General features: G+C 42.7%; 1 protein-coding gene across 2 annotated transcripts in view; it reads left to right on the top strand.

Moving 5' to 3' along the window:
• Nucleotides 1–26,511, top strand: part of Sec24AB (Protein transport protein Sec24AB) — a 152,044-nt gene that overhangs the window by 49,580 nt on the left and 75,953 nt on the right. For both annotated transcript variants that reach the window (XM_075690742.1, XM_075690734.1), the window contains 3 exons: nucleotides 2,936–3,062; nucleotides 16,096–16,205; nucleotides 17,483–17,549. In XM_075690742.1, the coding sequence (XP_075546857.1) occupies nucleotides 2,936–3,062; nucleotides 16,096–16,205; nucleotides 17,483–17,549 (304 nt within the window). The remainder of the gene's footprint in view (nucleotides 1–2,935; nucleotides 3,063–16,095; nucleotides 16,206–17,482; nucleotides 17,550–26,511) is intronic.

Genomic DNA, 26,511 nt, shown 5'->3' with positions numbered 1-26,511 from the left:
TGCCTCGGTGGTGACTACGGCAGCCAGCGGATCCGTGTGCGAGAGCGCCAGTTTGAGGCGGCGAGATAATGAAAATGGTGGCAGTTTTAGCTTCGATCAGTGCCATTTCGAACCTATGGTCTGGTCGAAAAGTCAGGAAAATCGGACGGCGAAGGGTTTTTGTGTCTGAAATTTCAGACTTTCTTAAAGATTACCTCAATGCGTATCGTGGCAGTGCCGTGAAGGCATGTGAATTATCAGGCATGTCTGAAAAATCTGGCTTTTGGAAAATCGCTCATTCGCTGTATTGTCTCGGTATTTCCTCGCGGTGGCGATGAAATTTTGTTATACTAAAATCACATATAAACACACTTCGTTATATTGAGCTTCTTATTACATGGTGTTCAGAGACAATAAGTTATAAGAACATAAATACTTTGTTATATAGAGAATTTTTTCATGTTTAAGTTCTTTATATCGAGGTTTAGCTGTAACATGTATCTTGAATCTCAGTGTAATGAAGTGTGTTTATACGTGATTTCAATATAATGAAATTTCACTGCAGCCGTGAAGGAGTACTGAGGCAGTAAAGGGAAACTACTGCGCACATAGATGGCCATATGGTCGAATTATATGCAGTTGCTTGCAAACACACCACTCAAGTTGTGCGCCACGCAAGAGAGAGCGACTGCTGAAGCAGAGGAGAGCCTTCGTCAGAGCAGCAAATTTGGCTGGTCATGGCCTCCGAAATCTCACTGCCTGGTTTTGTAGGTCATGACTAGTGAGTGCAGTGTCGACACAGCATATCATGCACTCGCATTGTGCATTCTACGCCGCATATAGTTATGTATTCCGAATACATTATGTGAGTGCCTGATTTGGTGTTATTGTTGTGGCCCTGCCTTTTGTGGCAACGGGACAACACAACAGTGATAAACATGTGTAGCAGTAAGGTACTAAATGCAAGACCCTCTCGTCACCATGTTCCGTATAAAGTTTAAGTGCGATAAAATCCTATCAGCCGCCTGCGCATCGTATGTTTTGGGTGAGAGGGAAAGCGTGCGAGGTGAACTGAGAGGAATGGTGGCTTGATGCGTGCAGTCTTCCCACGCGCGCAAGGGGTTGGGGGGTGAGCGCGTGGTAATGTGGTCAAGTGCATGCTACAGCGAGAGCGAAGTGTGGTTGAGCTGAGATGGTTGGTGGCTTCATGTGCACTGTCTTCCTGCATGCGTTTAGTGCTGGAGGTTGCATAATTTCTAGTTTTGAGACACTTTGAAGCGAGAGGCAGACAAAGTGTTCGCTTCCCTCTGCCTGTGCTCTTCATCAAGCTAGAGTTGTGACAGCGAGTGTTCGCTATCATAGAGTGAGATCTGTTCATGTTGTCGTGTGTGTGGGCCACCATGCTTATTAAATTATTTAGTTAGCAAATCTCTACTGCAATATATAAGGCCAATAAAACTACAAACCTTCATGCAGTTGTCCAATATTTTGCTAATGTTATCCATACTTTGCCTTTCGGGCAAAACTGTGGCATTAATGATCATAAACACTATACTAGGAACAATGCATAATAGCTATTGAAATTTCACACGCAGTTTTGCTTAATTCTCGGACATGACGCACGTGCAATGTCTCAAATTTAGAACAAACATGGTGGTCTTGAACAACAGGTGGTCGCCTGTCGTCAGTCTTTCAGGTGATATTAAAACAAAGGTTTCTTTGCGGCGTCTGATGTGTGCATTGCTGTATTGGTCGGACAGTGTGGAGGATGGTCTGCTGATAGTGTCGTTTGACTATAGGCAACACTATCAACTATGATGGCGGAGTGAATGCGAAAACTTTGCAGGCTTCATACCACCGATGTGAAGTTAGCATTTATATGGCTTGGCACCACGTCTTTGGTCGCTGACTCTCAAATTAAACAAAATATTTTTTTTTTGCCTTGTAATTAATTTTTTCTGATTGCTCGATAATTTGGAAAATTTTAGGCCTCTTTCATGTAAGAAAAATTTGCCGAAGGCTGTACTTATTTGTATAAGAGATTGACTTTAAATACAGTGGACTCTCTTTAAACGGAACCTCAAGAGACGAGGGAAATTGGTTCCGTTTATCAGGAGTTCCATTTACTGAGAGAAAAAGCTGAATACAGTTGCATGAATACAAAACCAACCAACCATGAGTATGGTTGGTTGGAACTGCCTCTCTTTAAGAGGCAGTTCCAACTCATAATGTCGAGACCATGATGTCCGAGACCTTCACAGAATGGTGGCATGCTGCTCGTTTCTGAAGTTTATGCTTCCAGCCAGTTAGAACACTTTGCTCTCTAATGAAAATTGGTGGCTGTGCTTACAGTTTAGAAATGACAGGTGATTGGAACTGGGTGCCATTTTGAAAGAGCTATACAACATTGCATTTCATTCTTTAGATAGAAGTTCCTGCCGAATTGTAACTGATGCCTGCTTCAGTGCGGTTAATTTTTGAGCGTTTTTAAGGGCAAGTCCTTATATAAAGAACTACTGATATAACGGACCACTTTTTGTGGAACTGTGTTCGTATAAATGGGTTTGACTGCATTGAGGTTCAACTGTATTAGCACCAATTTTCATCTGTGGTTGCTATGTGGAGGATAAAAGCACATCGTAATCATAATAATGTTTTTTTAGACATTTAAAACATGACCCTTGTGTTATACAAGTTCAAATGTAGGTTAATATGTGCAGAATAAAAGTGTTGAATCAGAGTAGTGTGTCATTTTTTGTGTGGTAGGGCTCCCATCTATATAGTACTCGTAGTGAATAGCAATATAGTTTTATTGTGCATCCCTGTTAAAGAGAATTGGTTGTTAGCTGTATGGGGATGCACCTGCTGTAAATTTAAACTTTTATGGATTCACTATGGCTTATTAAACGCACCAGTAATTTATCAACCCCTTTTGCTCCTGTCTTTGTCACTGCAGCACCTGCCTGTGATTCAAAGCAGCACCATTGTGCGCTGTCGCTCTTGTCGTGCCTACATCAACCCGTATGTGCAATTTGTGGAGCGGCAAAAGTGGAAGTGCAACATTTGCTTCCGCATCAATCCCTGTAAGTAAGCCTTACAGAGACCTTGGGTAACCTCGGACAACACGTGCATGTTATCAAAATGTGGTGGTCTTGCTTGAAAATTTATTGTGTGAAGTCGGAATGGGGTTTGTAGCTGTGTGAGATTGTGCAAGCATCTCGCTTTCAGAACGTTTGCTTTGCCTCCTACGTCACAGGGTAGGCGGCGTTCAATTGGCACTCTGCCTCTCCGAGCAGACAACCGCTGACAAAAGTGCAGCACCGACGAATCATGAGAGCGCAAGAGAATGTTTGTAAAGTGACATGCTTGCACAATCCCGACCCTGTATTTTGCTTTTTCCTCTGTTCAAGTTCAGTAACATACTTTTAAAGCATGTGGTTTCTTCTACTGTATGTTTATTGCACTTATGAGTAGAACTGCAAAAAGAGTTGTCAGTTGCAAATTCCAAGTGGCAGGTAGTTAGTGTATTGTATCACATTGGCAAGTTGTTTTTAAATTGTTGAGCTTGTAAATATGGCTGCACAAAAGGCCATTTCATTATTTCACCTAATTTTGAGGTACTGGTTAGCTTCTTTTTCTGAGGGTCTTACGGTCATCACGGCATCAAGCATGAATGCACATTCTATATTTAAACTGCGTGCGTAGTTGCAGATGACTTTAATTCATTGAAGTGCCATTGTATCTTACCATCTTAATTATTTCGTAGACCATGAGTCCGCAGTCTCGGGTATAATTAACAAATTGATATAAAATAAAGGGGCCATGCGAGACAAAGTGTGCATGTTGTTTTTATTCCACATTTGCTTACTGTGGGACCCGAACATGCTTCAGCAGCATTGAAAGTGGCGAGGTCGGAGTATTTAATATTTGGATTCGCTCCACAAATCAGTTTCTGTGCGGACTGTAGTGGCCCACATTGATTTTTGGCTGCAGATGTTAGGCAGAAGGCACTTGACACAGATTTTTGCTGTTCGTTTGGTTGGTGGGCATGAAGATCATACTTCACATGTGGACTCCACATGTGTAGCCACTACACAAAAAAAAAAAAAAAAAAAAAAAAAACATGCTTTATGCTTTTTGGAAACAAGTGGAAGTCTCACCTCTGTGCAATAAATTAAAAACCTTTATAACTAACACTTTGTGCACTGTTAAACGGTTTACAACACAGCGTGTTCTTCACCTCGCGTTGTGTTGGGCCCAGTGGCAAATCAGGTTCTTCTAAAAGTGTTTCATTTTATAGGATGCTGCATGGCGCCTCACTTATTTGCAGGACATTAGGTTCCAATTCTGTCATATGAAGAAACTTCTTAAATTAAAGAGTTTTAACTTGCCCTTAAACCCATTACAACTCTTTACCGGGGATACACAGGCTTGAACGAGGGAACTGGGGAATAACTTTCATTTGCTCACGTCAATTTAATTTTTTTTTTTGCATTCACCTCGGTACTACACAAGGAACACGTTGTGTCACAACAGCTGGGGGTAAAAATAATGTTGTAGGGCCCCTTTAAGTATGTTTATCCTTCATGCCACTAGAAAGAAAAATTATGTTGGCCTCTGTATCTATGTGAATGTAAGCTGGTGTGTACATGCAGGCATGATGGGCAAATATGCAATTTTCTTGATAATCTGTAGCCTACATGTGTGCCATTTTCTTTTGTGATGCATATTCTTGGCCCAAAGGCAATTTTGGTTTTCAATATTTAAACGGCACTTGTATCACTCCAGTTTCTGTCTCCTCAAAATGTCTAGATGAAGCTTTGGATAAGCGTCTGACTAGTGGAAAGATCTTGGACACTTTGAGAAGACTTGGGGTGCAGATTCAAGTGATAAACATCAGCATGCCTTTGACGATAAAGTTCTGTGAATTCGTGACCTCTGTACTGTGCAAAGCATTTGCATTTTGCTATACTGTGCACACTCCTGTTTGTTCTTTCTGACCAAGAGTGAGTTTGACTGGTTCACACATTCTTCTGAGATTTAAAAAAACAAGCCAATTTGTGAAAAAGATACCATGGCATTACATGTTTTGGATACAATGCTAGACCTACTTTTGTTACCTCTAATCACTGATAGGGGCTGATGGAGGTGGGAAATATAGGAAGGCAACTGTTCAGCACTCAGTAAATGACTTCCTTTGAAGTGAGTGCAGTGAGGTGTCATGAAATTTCAAGGCCAAGTCTCCATCTGCCCTGTTTACTGATGGTTAAATCTGCTTCTGGAATTTTAGTGCATGTTATGAGCATAATGAAAGCAAGATGGGATTCCATGGAGGAATTTTGCAGTGCCCTTTATTAGCATTTTGAGGACCTGTGATACAGATATCGAGGGGTTGAGATGGGCATCTCAAAGGGGGCATGACACCGAATTTTTTCTCATAATCTGTATTGAGTGAGGTAATCCTTGTGTATTCAAGAACATGTTGGTGAAATTTTGGCTATTTGAGCCAGCACGTAATTTGTTATTGAATTTTTTATATTGCACTTGAACGGGCATAACAGCTGAGCAACACTGGCACACTCATGAACCTAGACGTCACGAGCTGCATGCATGTCGAGCGAGCACGTATGTCCTCGCAGAGAATCAGTGTTTCAGCTGTGCACGCATGCGGGAAACTTCTGCTTTGTTCGGCTTGCCATTGAAATTTTTCAACTTGCAGCAGCTGAAATAATGCCACTGCGGGCACCTATGTAGCCTTGCTGGGTGCCAGAGCAAACTGAGCCAGGAGCGCTCCGTATTGTTCTTCAAGTTCCCCAAGGAGCACGTCAAGCATGAGGCTTGGGAGATGAATGTGGTCAGGAAGGATTGGCGCTCATCTGACGCTTTTGTTTTGTTCTTGGAACACTTCACGCCAGACAGCTACAGCGACAATTTGCGCTTGCTCGTCGAGTTTGGTATACTCATGAAAGTGCTGAGGCTGCGACCAGGCTGATGCCTACTGTGTTCGCGTGCCATCCCATCTGGCAGGCAGTGCCCTGGCCAAACGTTAGCCTTGCTATTTTTTTTTACCAATATCTGGTGCAATAAAGTAAGTTCAAGTAAAGGTTCAGGCAAAGCGTACATTGCGCTAAATCCTTGCACTGCAGACAAACGTGCGCGGGCATTTGTTTACATATGCCGCACGCAACTACAGAGGGAAAAAAAAGGAACTGGTGGGAACGCGTGGCTGCTTAACAAAATCGTAGTTTTGTTGAGTACGGATCCGAGAGACATGCATGCATGGAATGCATGCTTGCTAACAATCTACACGCGTAACAATCTGCATTGTGCGAAGTAGCCCCAGACTTCGTCTTTCGTGAATGGCTGGCTAATATGTGCTGTGGTCATGGAATAGCAACAGTGTGGAAAGGCATCAGCAGCATCATGCAACACCAGTGTCGCTATCTTATGTTGACCATGTTTACTATGCTGTCTTCGTCCATGGCCTCCAAGATATGCGCGCGCCGGCTTTGTCTATGGCTGGTGCGCGCACATCTCCCGAGGCCATATTTCATCACTGAGCTGGTAGCGATGAGATCGAAGTCAAAATACATAGCGCCATCACTGCTTCTGCTGCTCAAAAGATTCGTTGCTTGCTTCATCACGCGAAGTTGGCACTGTGGAAGACACGGCATGCAATATCTAGAGCAAATACGGCAACAAACGGCAGCTGTGCTCTGACCTCACCTGGTGCTGTGGCTGATTTTGTAGCAGACGATGGCTTGGTTGCATGCAGCACATGACGTCATACATAGCTTGGCAATATGGTGGTGAGTGCCGGAGGGCGGGGCTTAGAGCTGGTGAGTTCTAGCTCATATTTTGGACAGAAACATACCTTTACCGCCCAGTTTTTGTTCGTGTATAGCCATAATAGACCCTCTACTACACTTTCTCACGGAAAACTGCAAAATGTTAAGTGAATGTGTCATGCCCCTTAAAGTGCTGATAGTGCTGATCGTTAACATCATCACTAAAGACACAAAGATTCAGATTACAGTGTAAGTGTTTCTGCACTCTAATAAAGAACACCCAGTCATACAGTCTCTATGTATGCAAAACATGCATATCCAAAGGGGCCATGCATGATGTGTGCATGGCCTTCAAGGGACACTAAAGGTAGATATTAAGTCAAGCTAAAGTGGTAGATTAGTGTTCGAGAATCTCTAAGACGTCAGTATTATCACGAACAGAGCCTTAATAATCGAGAAATTGAGGTAAATGCAGGACATGATTAAAGACTCCTCCGGGACTTTCAAGCACTTGTGCAATGACGAAAGCACTCCTCGGTTAAATTTTGTCACTAGTACTCAACCACTCGTTGCAAAAAACATCCTTGTATTGTAAGACGAAATAAAATGCTATTTGCGCAGTTCTATTTCACTTTTAGAAAACAGAACTCATTGAAATTACCCTTGAAAACGACGCGGGCGGTCGAAAGGTTTCGTTTTAGCTCGACTCTGTACCACCCATACTTTCACGTTTCAGTAGTTTCGTTGTCACGTTGTGCTGCGCTGGTTTTGCGGGCTTGCAAAACTTGCATAAACTGCAAGTAGCAGAGAATTCAACTTCCATGTGATGTCGCGGGATGCCCGAATGGTCTACGCCACTTGACCAAAAACCACTTGACCAGTTGCAGCGGCAAATCCACCCCTCTGTCTTGGCTCGGTAGCGCTGTCTGTTAGGCGCCATTTTGCTCACCGACGGCAGCAAAGGGTGTATGCAACGTCACCACTCCCCCGGTTGAGTGGCGGGAGATTTTAATTTCGAAAACGGCATTTGGACTCTTCAGCTGCAATTTTCTCGTAAACTAAGTATTTTCTTGGCACGAAACAAGCGTTGCGAGGTTTCTGGAATGGTATTGAAGCAGTCCACATTGACTTAGTATTTGCCTTTAGAGTCCCTTTCAAAACATCTTCCATGGTTCTTTCCACGGTGGGCAGCAGTGACTTCACTACAAGCCAGTCCTATTTACTGGCCACCTGTCAGTTATACTGTATTTACTTGCATAATGATCGCACTCGCATAATGATCGCAACCCTGAATCTTGTCGTCAATATTAGATTTTTTTCTTTCCCGTGTGATGATCGCACACCGAACTTACTGCAGTGATATGTTGTGTGCCAAGTCTAGCTACTAATGATTGTGCTTAGCATCTGTCGAATGCTGTCGAATGCTACGCGAACGACTTTTGCATGGTCTGCATGCACCAAACATTCTTAAGCAGATGCCCCATTTTATTCTTTTCATCACTTTCCACACTTCCAAGAAAAAAAAAAAGCTACAACCAAACTTGCCTTGGCTTTATTATTTGTAGGTTTTATAATGGTTGTGGTCAACAATAAAAAAGGCACCTTTCGTTTCTTCCCGTCTGCACTCGGGGGCATGCAACAAATTGCGAGCGGCGACGATAGTAGCCACATTTACACTGATACGTTAGAAGTGTACGCCTATTCATACGCCGACGCTTGTAAAACAGCTAAGATATTCGCCCACCCTTAGCGGAAACATGCCGTATTAGGATAGTAATGAAGACAAATGCCGCAGTTTCCGAAGCATACCCGCCATGTGTTTCTATGTCACTGGCAGCTAAGCACGTCCATCTTTGTTTCTGTCCCCTTAAAGTGGACGTGGCTACGTTATTGCCGCAGACTTGCCGATATTAACGATATTATTAATCACTGATACGGAAGAAACTGTTTCAATGTGTGTAATGTACTCACAAAAAGAAAAAAAATTGCATTCGGCACATTCGGCTTGCTCCGCCCGCCACCATTTTTGTTTTGGTGTCCCGCACTGTTACAATGGCAGCCACCCATTTGTTGACCTGTTGTTATCCCACAGCAAATGCAGGATGAAAAAATTTTTTTTCTTTTTGAGGGAAATTTAACCCGCGTAATGATCGCACCCCTAAATTTGCGGCAATTTTTTTGACAAAAAAGTATGATCATTATGCGAGTAGATACGGTATGTGCACCGCTGGTACAAAGTGCAGCACGGTTCATGGCATGCCACTGTTTGTGTGCTAAGGATGCATTGTGTAGCTCGTTTACTTTGGTGCAATGGTACAGATGGGCCTTCATTGAATAGGGCACTTCCATGGTTACCACTGGCCACTGGGTAAAATGTAACTTGTGCGGGTTACGCAGCTGCATGGCTAACTGGTTGCATTTACAGCCATGCTGTTGATATGGACATTTTGGTTTCCAACCAATACTGTTCATAAAGTGAGTAGTTAATAAATAACAAATCTTATGAAAAACAAGTAAGGTATTGTTATGTCGGCCGGACCAGGCGGCCGAGTGGATACACCACACGACTCAAGTGAAACCCAGACGAACTCGAACTGAACTATTGGGACATCACCTCTCGATGTTTACATGTGGTTACCGTTAGTGCCTCGATGTTTGCATGTGATTACCGTTAGTGATGGCACCTAGTGTTAGCGTACAACACTACAGGTATATCTAGAAAACAGATGCTGTAAATAAAGTGTGTTCCTGTACATTGCAGTACATTGCAGTGGGCACACTAGAATAGAAATTTAACAAAATTTGAGCAAGTTGATGTGCATTATTCTGGTTGCTGATGCATTAAAAAAAATTGCAGTGCAGTTTGATGCTTTCTTTTGGGGGGCCGTGAGTGCTGTAATGGCAGGCTTCGTGTTTGTGGAATTACCACTGTTCAAATCCCAGTTTTCACGAAAAAATTAAAGGTTCATTCGACAAAAGTGTCGGCAAAGTGAATCCAACAGAAGAGGGGCACACAGTGCAGGAAGCACTAAATCTTCACAACGCTAGCCTGTGAGAGAAAAAAGCTGCTCTCTGCCCAGTGCCTTCTGTGCTTGAGGTGCCAATAGAACTGCTAAAAGACCTAGAAAGGCCCAGTATCTGTCTTGCAAAGCATACACACTTCAGCTAGTATCTGAGTACTAAAGCTATCATGCCAGTGTCTGGGTGGAAGAGATGCTGGCCAGTGTTGTATTGGTGACTGAAACGCATCTGGTTGCTTATTGCGTGCTGCTGGCTTTTCACTGCGAGTGTGTGCGAGGCATTTGGCTCTTTTAATTTTAAGGGTGTCTTGTCCATACTGAGACTGCATGTTAATTACGCTTTGGGTGCCTTCGTTGTCTGTCGGAGGTTTTTTCAATGTGCAGCAAATTCTAACACATTCATCATCATCATCATCAGCCTAGTTACGCCCACTGCAGGGCAAAGGCCTCTCCCATACTTCTCCAACTACCCCGGTCATGTACTAATTGTGGCCATGTTGTCCCTGCAAATGTCTTAATTTCATCCGCCCACCTAACTTTCTGCCGCCCCCTGCTACGCTTCCCTTCCCTTGGAATCCAGTCCGTAACCCTTAATGACCATCGGTTATCTTCCCTCCTCATTACATGTCCTGCCCATGCCCATTTCTTTTTCTTGATTTCAACTAAGATGTCGTTTACCCGCGTTTGTTGCCTCACCCAATCTGCTCTTTTCTTATCCCTTAACGTTACACCCATCATTCTTCTTTCCATAGCTCGTTGCGTCGTCCTCAATTTCAGCAGAACCCTTTTCGTAAGCCTCCAGGTTTCTGCCCCATATGTGAGTACTGGTAACACACAGCTGTTATACACTTTCCTTTTGAGGGATAGTGGCAACCTGCTGTTCATGATTTGAGAATTGCCTGCCAAACGCACCCCAGCCCATTCTTATTCTTCTGGTTATTTCAGTCTCATGATCCGGATCCGTGGTCACTACCTGCCCTAAGTAGATGTATTCCCTTACCACTTCCAGTGCTTCGCTACCTATCGTAAACTGTTGTTCTCTTCCGAGACTGTTAAACAACACTTTAGTTTTCTGCAGATTAATTTTCAGACCCACCCTTCTGCTTTGCCTCTCCAGGTCAGTGAGCATGCATTGCAATTGGTCTCCTGAGTTACTAAGTAAGGCAATATCATCAGCGAATCGCAAGTTGCTAAGGTATTCTCCATCAACTTTTATCCCCAATTCTTCCCACTCCAGGCCTCTGAATACCTCCTGCAAACATGCTGTGAATAGCATTGGAGATATGGTATCTCCCTGTCTGACGCCTTTCTTTATAGGGATTTTGTTGCTTTCTTTGTGGAGGACTACGGTGGCTGTGGAGCCGCTATAGATATCTTCCAGTATTTTTAAATATGGCTCATCTACACCCTGATTCCGTAATGCCTCCATGACTGCTGAGGTTTCGACTGAATCAAACGCTTTCTCGTAATCAATGAAAGCTATATATAAGGGTTGGTTATATTCTGCACATTTCTCTATCACTTGATTGACAGTGTGAATATGGTCTATTGTTGAGTAGCCTTTACGGAATCCTGCCTGGTCCTTTGGTTGATAGAAGTCTAAGGTGTTCCTGATTCTATTTGCGATTACCTTAGTAAATACTTTGTAGGCAACGGACAGTAAGCTGATCGTTCTATAATTTTTCAAGTCTTTGGTGTCCCCTTTCTTATGGATTAGGATTATGTTAGCGTTCTTCCAAGATTCCGGTACGCTCGAGGTTATGAGGCATTGCGTATACAGGGTGGCCAGTTTCTCTAGAACAATCTGACCACCATCCTTCAACAAATCTGCTGTTACCTGATCCTCCCCAGCTGCCTTCTCCCTTTGCATAGTTCCTAAGGCTTTCTTTACTTCTTCTGGCGTTACCTGTGGGATTTCGAATTCCTCTAGGCTATTCTCTCTTCCACTATCGTCGTGGGTGCCACTGATACTGTATAAATCTCTATAGAACTCCTCAGCCACTTGAACTATCTCATCCATATTAGTAACGATATTGCCGGCTTTGTCTCTTAACGCACACATCTGATTCTTGCCTATTCCTAGTTTCTTCTTCACTGTTTTTAGGCTTCCTCCGTTCCTGAGAGCCTGTTCAATTCTATCCATATTATAGTTTCTGATGTCCGCTGTCTTACGCTTGTTGATTAACTTGGAAAGTTCTGCCAGTTCTATTCTAGCTGTAGGGTTAGAGGCTTTCATACATTGGCGTTTCTTGATCAGATCTTTCGTCTCCTGCGATAGCTTACTGGTTTCCTGTATAACGGCGTTACCACCGACTTCTATTGCGCACTCCTTAATGATGCCCATGAGATTGTCGTTCATTGCTGCAACACTAAGGTCCTCTTCCTGAGTTAAAGCCGAGTACCTGTTCTGTAGCTTGATCCGGAATTCCTCTAGTTTCGCTCTTACCGCTAACTCATTGATTGGCTTCTTGTGTACCAGTTTCTTCCGTTCCCTCCTCAAGTCTAGGCTAATTCGAGTTCTTACCATCCTATGGTCACTGCAGCGTACCTTGCCGAGCACGTCTACATCTTGTATGATACCAGGGTTCGCGCAGAGTATGAAGTCGATTTCATTTCTAGTCTCACCATTCGGGCTCCTCCACGTCCACTTTCGATTAACCCGCTTGCGGAAAAATGTGTTCATTATCCGCATATTATTCTGTTCTGCAAACTCTACTAATAATTCTCCTCTGCTATTCCTAGAGCCTATGCCATATTCCCCCACTGACTTGTCTCCAGCCTGCTTCTTGCCTACCCTGGCATTGAAGTCGCCCATCAGTATGGTGTATTTTGTTTTGACTTTACCCATCGCCGATTCCACGTCTTCATAAAAGCTTTCGACTTCCTGGTCATCATGACTGCATGTAGGGGCATAGACTTGTACCACCTTCAATTTGTACCTCTTATTAAGTTTCACAACAAGACCTGCCACCCTCTCGTTAATGCTATAGAATTCCTGTATGTTACCAGCTATTTCCTTATTAATCAGGAATCCGACTCCTAGTTCTCGTCTCTCTGCTAAGCCCCGGTAACACAGTACATGCCCGCTTTTTAGCACTGTATATGCTTCTTTTGTCCTCCTAACCTCACTGAGCCCTATTATATCCCATTTACTACCCTCTAATTCCTCCAATAACACTGCTAGACTCGCCTCACTAGATAGCGTTCTAACGTTAAACGTTGCCAGGTTCAGATTCCAATGGCGGCCTAACACATTATCAGGCTTTAAATTCAAATGCTATTTATTGCCGATGTGTTGCTGAACATACTACAGTGTTTTTAAACCTGTAAATTCAAACAAAAATTAAAGCATTTAAATAATGATTTTAATGAAGATAGTGTTTCGCAGGCAATGTGCCCCCTTTGTTGCTGTCATTGTGTCTTGAAGACACCTTGTTGTCGATGTCGAATTTCTCTGTATCAGAATTCATAAGAAGTTCTTGAAGTTCTACATTTCTAAAAGAGAAAATTCTGCTTTTTGTGTCGGTCCGGCATGTCAGCAAAGAAGATGTGAGCACTATGGCGTTAAGCTTTGTCACCCCATTTGGCGTATGAAAACAAAACCTGCTGTATAATTGTAGTTCACAAATTGCCTCTGGAAAAGCAAGGAGTGTGCAGAAAGTGTGACATGGCTTTTGTCGAGCACGGCTAGTGGTGTGCATTGGTGCATAGATAAGTATAGTCAAGCATTGCACTCAAAGGGCTAACAAAACAAAAATGCACGGGTATCTACAGGCTTCATACATGTCTGCCATGTCCATTGTCTGGACAGCGATTTTCCATCATCATTATCATCAACCTATTTTTACGTCCTCTGCATTACGAAGGCCTCTCTCTGCTATTTCCACTTAATCCTGTCTTGCACTAGCTGATTACAACTTGCACCTGTGAATTTCGATATTTATGATGCATAAATGCATTGGAAAAGTTTGGTGCCTGCAAGGATTGTCCATAATTTGTCCACATTAACGACGCTGATATTAACAAGGCATGGCTGTATGTCACAGTTCAAAGTTCTCTTATAGTTCGTCGTGGCAAAACCATGAATTACCAGGTAGACCGGCTGCAGTGTACCTCTATTCAAGTGTCTGGGTGTGGGAACAGTTCGTGGTCGGTTGGCACCATTAAAGTACCGTTGTCATTGTGCATTGACCCTGTGGAACCAGTTGCTCACATAGAACACTACAACCAGTGGTATGGTAAACGAGCCAACACTCCCATCAGAGCCAGCTCCAACTGCAGTGATTTATGGCAACTAGTTGGACACTGTCAGACAGGTTTGGGCATTTTACAAAGCGACATTCCTTCAAAGGACATGGTGCCTTTCTTTGCTGTCATTGCTTCGGCAATGGGAATCTAGTGCCCATGGTGTGTGACCCTCTCCATGTTTGTGCACCATGCCGTGCGTGTGTTGGTCTAAGCTCTCCTTCAGATTGGCCGAAGATGATGTCGTCCATCTCCTGACAAGGGATTGAGGAAGGTGACGTGAGCGGTATGATAGAAGAGATGAAAAGATGAGGTCACTTTGTGTAGATTGGCAGCTTGAAAAGCTCTGAACTTATTATCTTTGTCATTTTCCCATGTTCATGTACATAATGTGAATGTATAAAAGTTGTGTTCTAAAACACACTCAATGTCGGGCCAAAGCCTGCGATCCTTTTTCATCGATGGTGCATGAGCATTCCATATCTTTGAACCCCCGTTTGCAGCAGTACTAAGGGGAAGGCACACCTGACAGGGAGGGACTTGGTGCTTCATGTTGGGCACTGTCTGGGCATACCATGAAGCACTTTGTGCACAGGCACAATGTGCTTCACTTTTACTTGTTTTTTTTTGGGTCGTCCTTCTCGGCATTGCCCTCACTTGTCGCCTTATCACCTGTACACCCTGTAGAGAATCGTGATAACTGCCTTGCATACCTTTAGGTTTATTCTTTCAGTATCTGAGCTGCAACTGGTATTAAGCATGAAATCCTTTGTTCCCATTGTTGGCAACTTTTAAGTGACCTTGAGCCAAAAGCCCGAGCCATTCTCTGGCCATTCGAACAACAACATCCGAGCAACCAATCAAAACTTAGGGAAATGTGGTCTCTGGCCTCCAACCCTTTGTACAGGACTGCAGTACATATGCTAGTTACTGCCCAAAAAAGTTACGAAAAATATTGCTTCAGAGTTTTTCCTAATGTTTGTTCACAATACCACTCAAGCTGTAATTTCTGGTACGCTGAAGCTTTATTTGTCATTTCCAATAGGGGGGCAATGTTCAAAAGGCAGGGCACCATACACTTCATTGTTATCTTTCGGTGCTGAGACAGGGTTGCCTGTTCTCATTTGAATGCCAGTGGTCTGCGAGTTCTGCAGAGCGGGTTTTACGTCACCTCGAGAAATGGCGCCATGCTGCGGGGTGCCTCCTTTAGGCGCTTTTCTTCTAGCTGGGCAGTGTGCTCTGTCTCCCTGGGGTCTTTCACTGCCTGTCGTGCTGCCTTCAGCCAGTTTTCTTTTTCTAGCTGGGCAGCATCCATATGGGCCAGTGCACAGTGTGGTGTGGTGTTGTGTGGTGTGGTGTCCATTGCAAACAAGCACTACACCCATTTTAAGATTGCGGCTAGTATCATCTCCAGCCAGTCTGCTTTGCCGGTTGCCATTTCATGCTTACATCTACTCTCGATTACAGAAGAGCCAGCAGTTTTTTTATTTTGTGCGACTGCGCGCTTAAGTGCTACAAATATATTTACTCGGGAGAGAAAATTGTAATCGCAAATTCTGTGTTATGGGGGCGAAATGGGAAAACACCCGTGTACTTAGATTTAGGTGCACTTTAAAGAACTCCAGGTGGTCCTCCACTACGGCGTGCCTCATAATCAGAAAGTGGTTTTGGTGCGTAAAACCCCATAATTTTTTTTTAAATTCTGCGTTGCATGCATTATTTGTTGTTACCTTATAAGTGAAGTTCATGTTAGAGGTTCAATTGCACAACATTTAGACGACACACACAGAAGAGAAACACACCACCACAGAGCGCTACTTGCAACTATTGTTTTAGTCCCTTGTCAATGGAATAAATACAGGAAGATACTCGCGGGAAGGTAACGACAAAAAAAAAAAAAAAAATTTTTTTTTTGTTGCTCAATCGAATCTCTAGTATGCTATACCAACACGCCCAATCTTCAACCTTGGCAAGTACATGTGTATTAATACTTCTGCTGCAGCTTGTGTGAACATTATGGGCTTAGAATTACATTTTGCTTGTGTTATTTCATGCTCAATCAGTGCCTGATGACTTCATGTATGACCCATCAACGAAAAAATATGGTGAGCCAGAACGACGGCCTGAGGTTCGCAATGCCACTGTGGAGTTCATGGCTCCTACAGAATACATGGTATGTGTTACAATTTGCTTATTCATTGTTTTCCCACAGTTTCCTCTGCTGCTTTGCTGTGCTGGCGCAATTCTTCTGTGATTAACGTTTTTGTAATGAACAGTGCCAAATAAGTAACATTGAGAGTTGTCCGGAGCACCTTAATGTAGTGGCGCATGATCGTGAAGCCTTGTCTGGAAAAAAGTGAAATATTGAAATTGTTTTTCAGTCCCAGTTTGCAGTCTTTTAGGTCTCAGCTTTTTATTCAGTTTTAGTTATATAATTCACCAGCAAAACTGTACATTATTGTTGTGTTACAAGATGAGATATCATTCCCATCTCGTCACTTTCCGGCAGACTGTTACTCACCCTGCTGTACTAATTTTTCTTGAGCCACTCGTGGCATGCCGTGCTCGATCAGACAGATGATAATGGTTTGCATTTTTATGTGTGGCATACTTTTTTTTAATACTGGGAAAGCATGTTGGCCCTTTGAAGAAAGTGAAATCAGTTTTATAGGGTCTGTGCAAAACAATTTGTAAGCAACTTTCGGTGACTAGCTGTTGATGCTAGGGCAAGTAAATGTTTCATCAAGCAGAGGTGGTTGCGTGTTATTACATTCTTCCTCTTTTTTGAAAAGGTCGAATGAATTTTTTTCAAGTTTCTTTCCTTTACCTTAGGTGAACCCTTGTATGCTCCATATTTCCTTTAATGCTTTGACGTTTGCCTTTTATAGCTATATTGATGTGAGCCTTGATCCCTCTTTTTTTTCTTTCTTTCTTTGCCCTAAACTATGTCTTATTTTTTGTTTGTGCTTAAAAGAGAAAGCGCTAATTAAAAAGAGTCAGTTCTCTGCACAAGCTACATTCTGCACAAGAACAATTTCTCATATTGTGCACTGTTATTTTGCAAAGTATTGCTCTACCATACTGAGACCATGTTTTATGTCCTCCCTACATGAGCACTGAAGTCAGTGACCATTGCAACTTCACTTCGAACTTGCCCTCTGATGTGCTAATTTCTCGAAACGTGGGGATGGTTCCTGCGCTTAAAGTTATCAACTGCGTAAAGTATGGGCATTGGGCAAGTAAATATAGAGCATAAATAACAAGGTATCAAGTTGTGATGATTAAAAAAAAACTGCCATTATTCATACACTAATTGCTTTGAATGACCCATTGTTGACCGTTCCTAACACATGTCCTTTTCAGTCATCTGTGCTTTTCAGCGCTTGTATTGAGTTGGTTCTGGCTTAATGAACAGTGAGTGTGTAACAGCGCCCTATGTTCTCCATGCAGTTACGGCCGCCGCAACCAGCAGCCTACCTTTTTGTTCTTGATGTTTCCCATGGTGCCATACATACAGGTTGGTATAGCACTACCTAATTGAAGATTGCACATGGTGCAAATCATTTGACCTGACCACTACTAGAAATACTGTCTTTGTGCTGTTGCATTGTATAATTAGAGTGGACTCGCACTATACGGAACCTCAACGGACTAGGGAAGTAAGTTACGTTTATCAGGAGTTCCAGTTACTGAGCTCAAGTGCGCATGAGATGCTCTTTCAAAAGGGGCAGATACTTTATTGTCAACAGCAGATAATAGGTGTAGCAGGTCTGATTACAAAGGTTCTTCTTACAAAGTTTATACTTGCATGCAGCCGCCGACTGAAGCTAGCCAGACAAAACATAATTGCAAAAGGAAAAAAAAAAAAAGTCATTTGGTCAAAAAATAGCAGTTATAGTGAAGCAACAACTCTCGAAGTCATCAGTAATTTTTTATTTTAATTTCTAGCATGAGCGCATTGTGTGGCCACTTTTGTGCCACCATCGGAAATGCTAAGCAAACTCGCAGGTCACTGATGTTGCCAACTCAAAGAAACCACAGTAAGCCACGACTGCGGTAGAGCCAAACCAACTGCGGCACCAACAAAAGCCGCTTTGCCAATAATGTAGAGAACTGCCAAGAAAACCCAAAGTTGAAAAGCGCAAACAGTGATGCCTGTTGCGATGCCACTGAGATTGGCTGCTCAGTTTCATTTTTGGTAATATTTTTAGATTAGTTTACCCTGGCGCTAAAAAAATGTAGTTTTGTTTAACGTACTTTATTTTTGCATTGCCTTAATGCAAAACCAACCAAGCATAAAGCTGTTTTTATGGTTAAGCAGCAATTTCGGTTAAGGTATATGTGCACACTTTTGAAATGCCTATATTCTTCAAAAAATTACATATTTCACTTTTATGTTTTCATGCGACCCCACTCACCCTTCTACCTATTGCAAAAAGAATCATGGCTCTACCTTGTGTCATTCATAAGTTAGAGGCTAATTTGTAGCGTACACTGTACTTGGTAAAACCGAAATTCATGAATTTTGGTTTGAATTTCTGAGCCCATTAGAGCCCAGCGTACATTTAGAAGCACAGTACCATTTTCATTTGTAAATAATTAAAGGAGAAACGTACTGTGTTCCTTAGTACACCATTTTGCTGAGAAAGGTCTTGCTAAGTTTTTTGTCAGCTTCATGATCTATTTGATCTATTCATCGCCAAACTTGGATAATTGCTGAACGTAGCAGGTGCTGCTGTACATGCACCTTCTTTATGTATTTTTTTAAAGTATATAGCATACGTATCCCGAAGCTGAAGTTTTCGTGCAAGTTTTAGAAAAGTATGACGTAAACAGTGAATGCATGACATTTTATATACAATACATATTTATAGCATTACGAGAAAATGAATGTAGGTTTACTTTGTAAAGTACGCTGGGCCTGTGTGTACGCTAGAGGGGTATGCTTGTTTCCAAAGCACACACGATGGCTTTTTTACCTGTATTTCGACAAAATATTTTTTTGCTCGCTACAAAAACTTTAGAAACAGTTGCAGGTAAAAAATGTATTAACAGGGGCGGGACTCCTGTGCCAATTGTGCCATTTTCATACAAATTCAAATTCCTGCACCAAACATAAAAAATTGACTGAAATTGCACCACGCTGCGCCCGAACAGCTTCGGCATGTGTGCTCCGGCAGAGGATGCGAACAGCGAACGGATTCGTTCTCCCAAAAAAAGAGCAGTCGTTCACATTTCGCACACCATGCAACGGCGTCTCCCGCACAGTTTCTCGTAATTTTTGCACTTATAACACTGCACTTTTCGGCGCTTCCGGCAAGTAGCCGGGGGGCGCTCGGCCACTCCCGGCTCTCGTCGCTGCTGTCGGAATGGCCGAGGCGGCTGTGTTTAGAGTGTACATGTATTAGAATATGGTTGGGTGGGCCGAGCGGCGCGGTGCTCCCTAGCTGGGGCGCAAAACAACGAAAAATAGGCTAAGTGCGCTGCGCATGAACTAGATATTAGGGTGCCTCGATGTCCTCCTTGCCCATCTCTGTGTACAGTACTCTGTACAGTACACTGCAGTACAGTACACTGCAGTACAGTACAGTATAGTACAGTACAGAAGAGTACAATACAGTGATGCATGGGGCAGTGAGCAAGGAGAACATCGATGCACCCTACTCGATATTAGGGAGGCACCCGCTGAAGCGGGTTTAGAAACCCGCCGTCTCTGTCCCCAGGGCCGGTAGAATATACAACTATTCCAATCTCTTTTTATGCCCTTTAGGACAAGGCCTGAGCCATTTTGACCTATCACGAAGGGCTAATGGTGGATTTCGGGTAAAACCAGATTGGAATGGTTTTACGTTATACCAGAAAGTTAAGCATTAGATGCTTTAGAACCACCCTGGTCTATCACATAAAAATGGCCTTCGTAAAGTTGTAGTTTTGCCCGAAAAGTGAAGCACCGATTGCTATAGCAAATTAGTAGACAGCTGTACGAAGTAGGGATACAGTCGAACCCGGATATATCGAACCCACATATTTCGAATTATTGGCTATATCGAACACACAGATTACCCCCTTGAAAATACTATGTAAAAGTATAGGACAATTGCGTAGTATATCGAATTCCATTTTCGTCGGACATTCAATATATCGAACGCCGCGCCTTTGGAAAGTGCGCTTTTCCCTAAAACATTCGTGTCCGGTCCTCAGGAGAAAACATTTCCGCAGAGTCGGTCAGCAGGCTCCTCCTCTGTGCATGCGCGGCCGTCGCCTAGCGACGGAGACGCAGAGCCTTTCCCCCATTCTTGCGCCCCACCGGCGCGAGCTCTCACGCTCCTCCTCTACCGCTGGCGTGTGCATTGGGCAAGGGCATTGGAGCTCAGTGAAGAGAGTGCGCGGCATGGAGACGCGGCGACGTTTCCAAGCCACGCTTCCTGGGAAAAGGGAGAGAGAGGGAGAGATTGAGGGGTCGGCACGGTCGCTCGTGCGCCAGGGGAGACAAGAGAGCCAGAGAGGGCTCAAAAAACGAACACAGCGCCTTCGACGGCATATTCCGCCGATCTTTTTCCCTGCTCTCTTCTTTCTTTTCCCTTTGTCGTTCCTTCGCAGCCCCGTTGACTGCCGCTCGAATAGGCTTCGCTCGGACTGCTCCATCTATGCATCACGCGTTTTGTTGTGCGTACCTCTGTTTCAACGTGCCGTGTGTAGCGTGTCGAGACATTAAAGAAAACGGTATATATAAAAATGTCTTGGGTTACTTTTCGAAATTTCAGGCTTGCTATTGTAAGATGCATGTTTTTGTGATTGCTGTCTATACCTAAAAATCTGCATGCACTAGACGGTTTCAGTATCAGTAATCTGCTTCAGAGTTCAGCTTAAGACGTTGCTTAAGACAGTTGCAGTACAGCGCTCATGTTGGTTTATTCTGTTTCGTCGTGGTTTCAAAATGCGCTGTCATATTCCATTATTCCACCAAAATTCACATTGACCTGCTCCAAACTGCTTCAAAATGAAATTTTATCTGCTCCAAATTGCTCCAAAAATGAAATTTATTCGGCTTTAAGCTACTCCAAAATGCAATTTTGTCTGCTTCAAAGTGCTCCCAATTGCAATTTTACTTGCCCCAAAAATTGCTCCAAAATTACTTTGGACAGTCCCACCCCTGTGTTAAGGATTACATCAACATTGCTATTCTTCCTAGTTCCTTTCTTGCTGCCGACAAAGATGGCGATGCTCTTATTTTTTCAGTCATTAAAATAGCAAGCAATGCTACAGTAAATTTAGATAAATACAGTGGTGGTCCAACTGCACCATTTTACTACAGTTCGACTTGCCTACTCCTGGCCGCACCCACTCAAGTTCCATTTGCGCCAAGTGTGCAAAAGTGCGGTATTTTCGTGTTTTCACAGCAATGCAATGCTTCAGTAGGGTTTTGCAACTGCAGTCAATGACAAACTTTTCTAACATGCCCAATAATTTGGACTCTTTCGCGGCGCTGCCACGGTACCCAATAGAGTCAATGTATGAGACCGTCTGAAATTTCGGACGCAAAAACACTTGACCGTCCGATTTTCTGTACTTTTATGCCATGACCGCAGGTCTGAAACGGCATTGATTGAAGCCCCTACTGCTGCCATTTTGATTATCTCGCCACCTCAAACAGGTGCTGTCGCACGCAGAGCTGTTGGCAGCCATAGCCACCACCACAGCAACGCTAGGCCTAGCTACTTCGACATTCGCTACCAAGCTTCTTGCTGTTTGGTGCCGTGTTTTTCATTAAAAAAATTTGCTGCTGTTAACAATGGATTTGGAAAGCATGACGAGTTGCATAATGCCGGTTCCCCAAAGTAGCACACTGCTGTGTGCCTCAATACAGCAGTGTTACGCGGTGAAGCATATGCAAAGTATGGCTGTGAAGCATGCCAAGAGTGGGAAGAGGCAATTGTCACTGGACACAGTATGTATTCCTCAATTATACACTTGTGCACCCGCTATCTCCTGCCACAGTATGAGCATCGATATGCCTAATAAGTGTACTGGCAGGCCTCTAGAGCTATTTCGGACATGCCTGTGGCAATTTGAGCCCTTGGGGACGGTAAAAGGCCTGCATTTGTTCTTTTGGGCCGCCCGATTTTTTGGAAGTTTTCGCAGCTCCCAGGGAATTCAAAAAATCAGACGTTGACTGTATTCAACTATATGAATGGATTTGTGAACATTCAAATTCAGTTCGCGACTCGATTTTCTACTGCTCTATTTTTCGTATATTTGGTGAAATAATTGGCTGAGGTTGATGCATTGCACACAGCCTTACCACGTTGATCAATTGGTTTTCGGACAAAAGAAAGTTTAATTCTGGAGTTTTTACCTGGCAAAACCATGATCTGATAATGAGGCATGCCTCTCTCGGTACAAGGGACATCTGGGTCGTCAACTCCCATAGAAACAATTCCTATACCTGATGATGACAAAGGGAGTGGTGATGAAAGCAGTGCCTATGTGTGAAGATATAGGACCGTTTAGCCACTGGAAGGCATGCAGTTTGTATCACATGCATGTGTTCATGCACGCAGATTCATGCACATGCAGTTTGGAACTTTCTGTCGATCTGCCAACTTCTGTGCATGATTGCAGTTGTTGCTGGCTTCGACGGTTGTCAAAAACACAGTTGCATGATCTCTGAACTGATCGCCAGGTAGCCATTTATACAAACATATTAGTTACAAGCTCTCTGCACCAGTTTTGGCCAACTGCCAATTTTCGCAATGGTGCACTGTGTTGGCCAGTAGGCCTAATTGCTAATGTTTCGAAAGGTCGGTTGGGTATCAGTGACAAAAGTTAAGGTTCTACGCCGAGTCGACTCGGCCACCTTACATATGGGAAGCTGACAGACCGCCTTGCAACGAAAGCAAGTGTGCGGTATGGTATGAACGTTGTTCTCCAATGTCATCACCATCTTTACGACACACCATACGGAGGCATCTCATCGTGGCACTGTTCAAAGGTGCATAGTCTCTTGTCGAGTTTCTAGCACTGTTATACACATTTTGTCTAGTTTGGTAAAGCATATCAAAGCACATCTGTCATTTGGAAGGTGCATTAGAGATTTGCGATCCCTTTTTGTCTTGTGCCTGATAGTGCAAATTGTTCTTGCTCATTTGTAATTTTATGTCTGTCTTGCATCCAGGCACATATCTTTGTTCTCATTAGCCTAAAAATTTAGTTTAATTGTTTACAAAATTAAGTTTCTTGCCAACCCAAATAAATATGTTTGCAACATACCGTGCATGGTATACTGTCCATGGGAAGACAAGTTTAATTGGTCGCTGTTGGCTTTGTGTCTTGCTTCACTCTTGAGCAGGACTTACTGGTTGTACAGTAATAACAGGCTTCGCCAAATGGCTACAGTCTACTGCTGTACTACTACCAAGTGTTTCAAAAAGACAAATTTTTCTGCTCTGAAGCTGCTCCAAAATGCTGTTATGGCTGCACCTAAACTGCTCCAGAATGACATTTTTCCTGCTCTAAAAATTGCTCCAAATCCTAACCTGGCTGGATCACAACTGTAAATAAAAAGAAATGTTTAGGTATCATATAAAGATTATTAAATAAGACAGATAATTTAAACAGGATTTTATTACAAATTAAAGAGATATGTGGGAAGAAACAGAAAAAACAAAGGCGGAGAGTTGTGAGCAGTTTGTGGGCAGTGGATTGTGGACAGTTTCTCTGCCAATCAAGATTTGTGCAGTAGCAGGGCAACTTACATTGGGGAACCAGACGTAGGTCACATCTCTTGCAAGGTCAGAGAATTCTAACGAAACTGTCACCGAGCAAATCATACAACAGGACTGTAATTCAAGAACTGACTGTCATTGGAGGAGATGCCACGAGTCTGTTGAATGTTTCAACTACTACTGAACCAAATGCTTCAATCTTCAATGCCTGCGTTAATCCTAAAATATCACATCTAGATCATTAATAATATATTTTCATTGCACGTGCCTCTGAAAGCAACACCAAAGTTCTTCCCCATTACTTTGTGAAGTCATGCTACACACTTGAATACTAAAAATACCTCCCTACAAAAAATATTTCTCACTGAAATGCTAATTTTGCTATCAGAAGGTTATGCGGGCTTACATAAAGTTTCATTTGACACTTCGCTGCAAGCCTTTCTGATATAGGCAGCTCCAAAATATAGCATACACATTTGATGACCTTCCTCAGGTTTTGCTCCCATAAAGGCCCAGCGTACTTTATAGAGCATGGCATAGTTAGTGTTTCAAAGAATAAAGTGCAATTTGTGAAACTTCGACAATGCAGTTGCAGAGTGAAAAGAGCATCTGGTACCAAAGATCAGCAAATTTAACTGGTTGCTTTTTCTTAGGTCTTCAAGGGTTAATGTACTTTCTGTTCTTAAAACGTTAAACTCTTTCGTTACTGTGCCTATAGAAATCAATCAATTTGATCTACAGTTTCTCTACTCGTCAAACATTTCCATTAGAATTCTTCAACTAGGAACATCATGCGCCATCTGAAATGACTGAACTTTATCTATTTCTCAGTTCTTATAATTTTTGACATATTGGTGAGTCTGGAAAAGTAAAACTTCGACTGGAGGTATCGTCAAAACTAGCCTGCAATGCTCCTAGCACTGTGATAAAAATATTCAAAATTTGCGTTCTAGTTGACTCGGCAACATGATTTTTGAATGAGAGCAGTGGTGAAGACAAACTTCTCTCAGGTTAATTTTCTGATCTGATGTATAAGCTGTTTTAATAATGTGTCAAACAACAATGGATGCTCAAGAGTGCGTGTTATTTTGATAATTGTGTTCGACTAATATCAAATGCAGCTTTATTTTCCTCACCGTGGGTTGCTTTTATCCATCAGCGCTTCGACAGCATATGTACAAATTATTACGAGCAGTCCTTTTCATTGTGTGGCGTTTTTACTCTCACAAGAGCACGCAGTCGATTTCAGACCGACTTGCAACCGAAGCTTGACTAGCTGTCTTATCACTTACATTTTGAACACCACTTGTGCAAGGGCCCTTATTCATTACTGTACAATATTTTGCAACACTCCTCATTACTGTGCATCACTGTAAAGGAACTGAGCAAAGCATGCAGAGGCTTCAGTGCCAGTTGAATGCACGCTAGACCACCTTGCTTGCACAGAAAAGCTGATCAAACGTAATAATCAAGTATGAGGAATCGTCTGCATGCTTCTGCAGAAGGCAGTAAAAAATAGACCAGGTTTCTGCTGCAATGAGTAATAACTATTGCTCCTTGTGCAATAAAACTTGCCCATTTTGACATTTGCGAAGCTACTGCTTTTCTGTGTAGCATGTGCATGATTATGGCTAGTATTGATGCCAACAAATGCTCATAAATTTTTTTCCATGATCTGACTTGCAAGTTTTGGGAACTACGAACCAGGTGCATATTTTTTATATTTCAGATTTTTTTTGCTCTCAGTACTTGTACAAAAAATAAATTATTACTTACATTTGTGTTCGTTGAGGTGTTTCTTCTAAGTTTCCTATACAAAGTCTCAAAACTTGATTGAGCAATTATTGATGCTATACATCCATTGAAAATACCAGTGATGAGGCTATAACTTTATGTGTTGTAGTATACGTTGCGACTACGTCTTGCAATATAATGTCAAAACGTAAAAGCACCGAAAATGAGCTCATTTCTAGTGGTAACAATATAGTCAGTATGTAAGTTAATTATTATTCATTCTTCACACCAATTATATGTTGTGAAAAACATAACATATCGCAAATATTTTGCTGAAAGCTTATATAAAGGGGCGCATCAATGGCCTGATTTGGCAATACCTGTAGGAGAGGATCGCATTCCAGAGGCATTGGGATTCAAAATGGATAGAAGCATTTACTGGTCAGCAGTCAAGATAACCAAGCGATGAGTATTGGCAGGAAAAAAAAATTTCGGTGCCCTTCCACTCTATGAAGAAGGATGACCTCCACCGCGGGTTGGCTCAGCATTGCACTGTCTTCGGGATCGGCTCGCGTATGGGGAGTGCTTAACGCCTGCTTCACCTCCATCGCGGGTTGGGCCGGTATTGCACTAGCTTCGGGATTGGCCCATGTATGGGGAGTTTTTTGCTTACCACAATGACACGAAAATTTTCTTGGGCGGTAGAGGTATACAGCTTCGCTGTAAAGAAAAAAAGGAAGGGATTCACAGAACCGAAGCCGTTACAGGCACAGGTAGCTGTACAATATAAAGATAGAATTAATGAAGAAAGAAAAGTTCAACTAAAGACTGGCAAAATGCTAGACTGATAGATCAACCTGATTAGATCAAGCAGGCTAAGTTACTACAGTCGAACCCACTTATAACAGTATTCAAGTGCCATGAAAATTCCATTGTTATAACGGATAATTGTTATAACTGGGTTGCATGAAAAAATCAAAATAGGGGGATGGTAGAGCTGATGTAAGAAAACTATATAGA

This window comes from Dermacentor variabilis, chromosome 1, assembly GCF_050947875.1.
Source record: "Dermacentor variabilis isolate Ectoservices chromosome 1, ASM5094787v1, whole genome shotgun sequence".
Classification (NCBI taxonomy): Eukaryota; Metazoa; Arthropoda; class Arachnida; order Ixodida; family Ixodidae; genus Dermacentor; species Dermacentor variabilis.
This window is presented reverse-complemented; position numbering and strand designations above follow the sequence as displayed.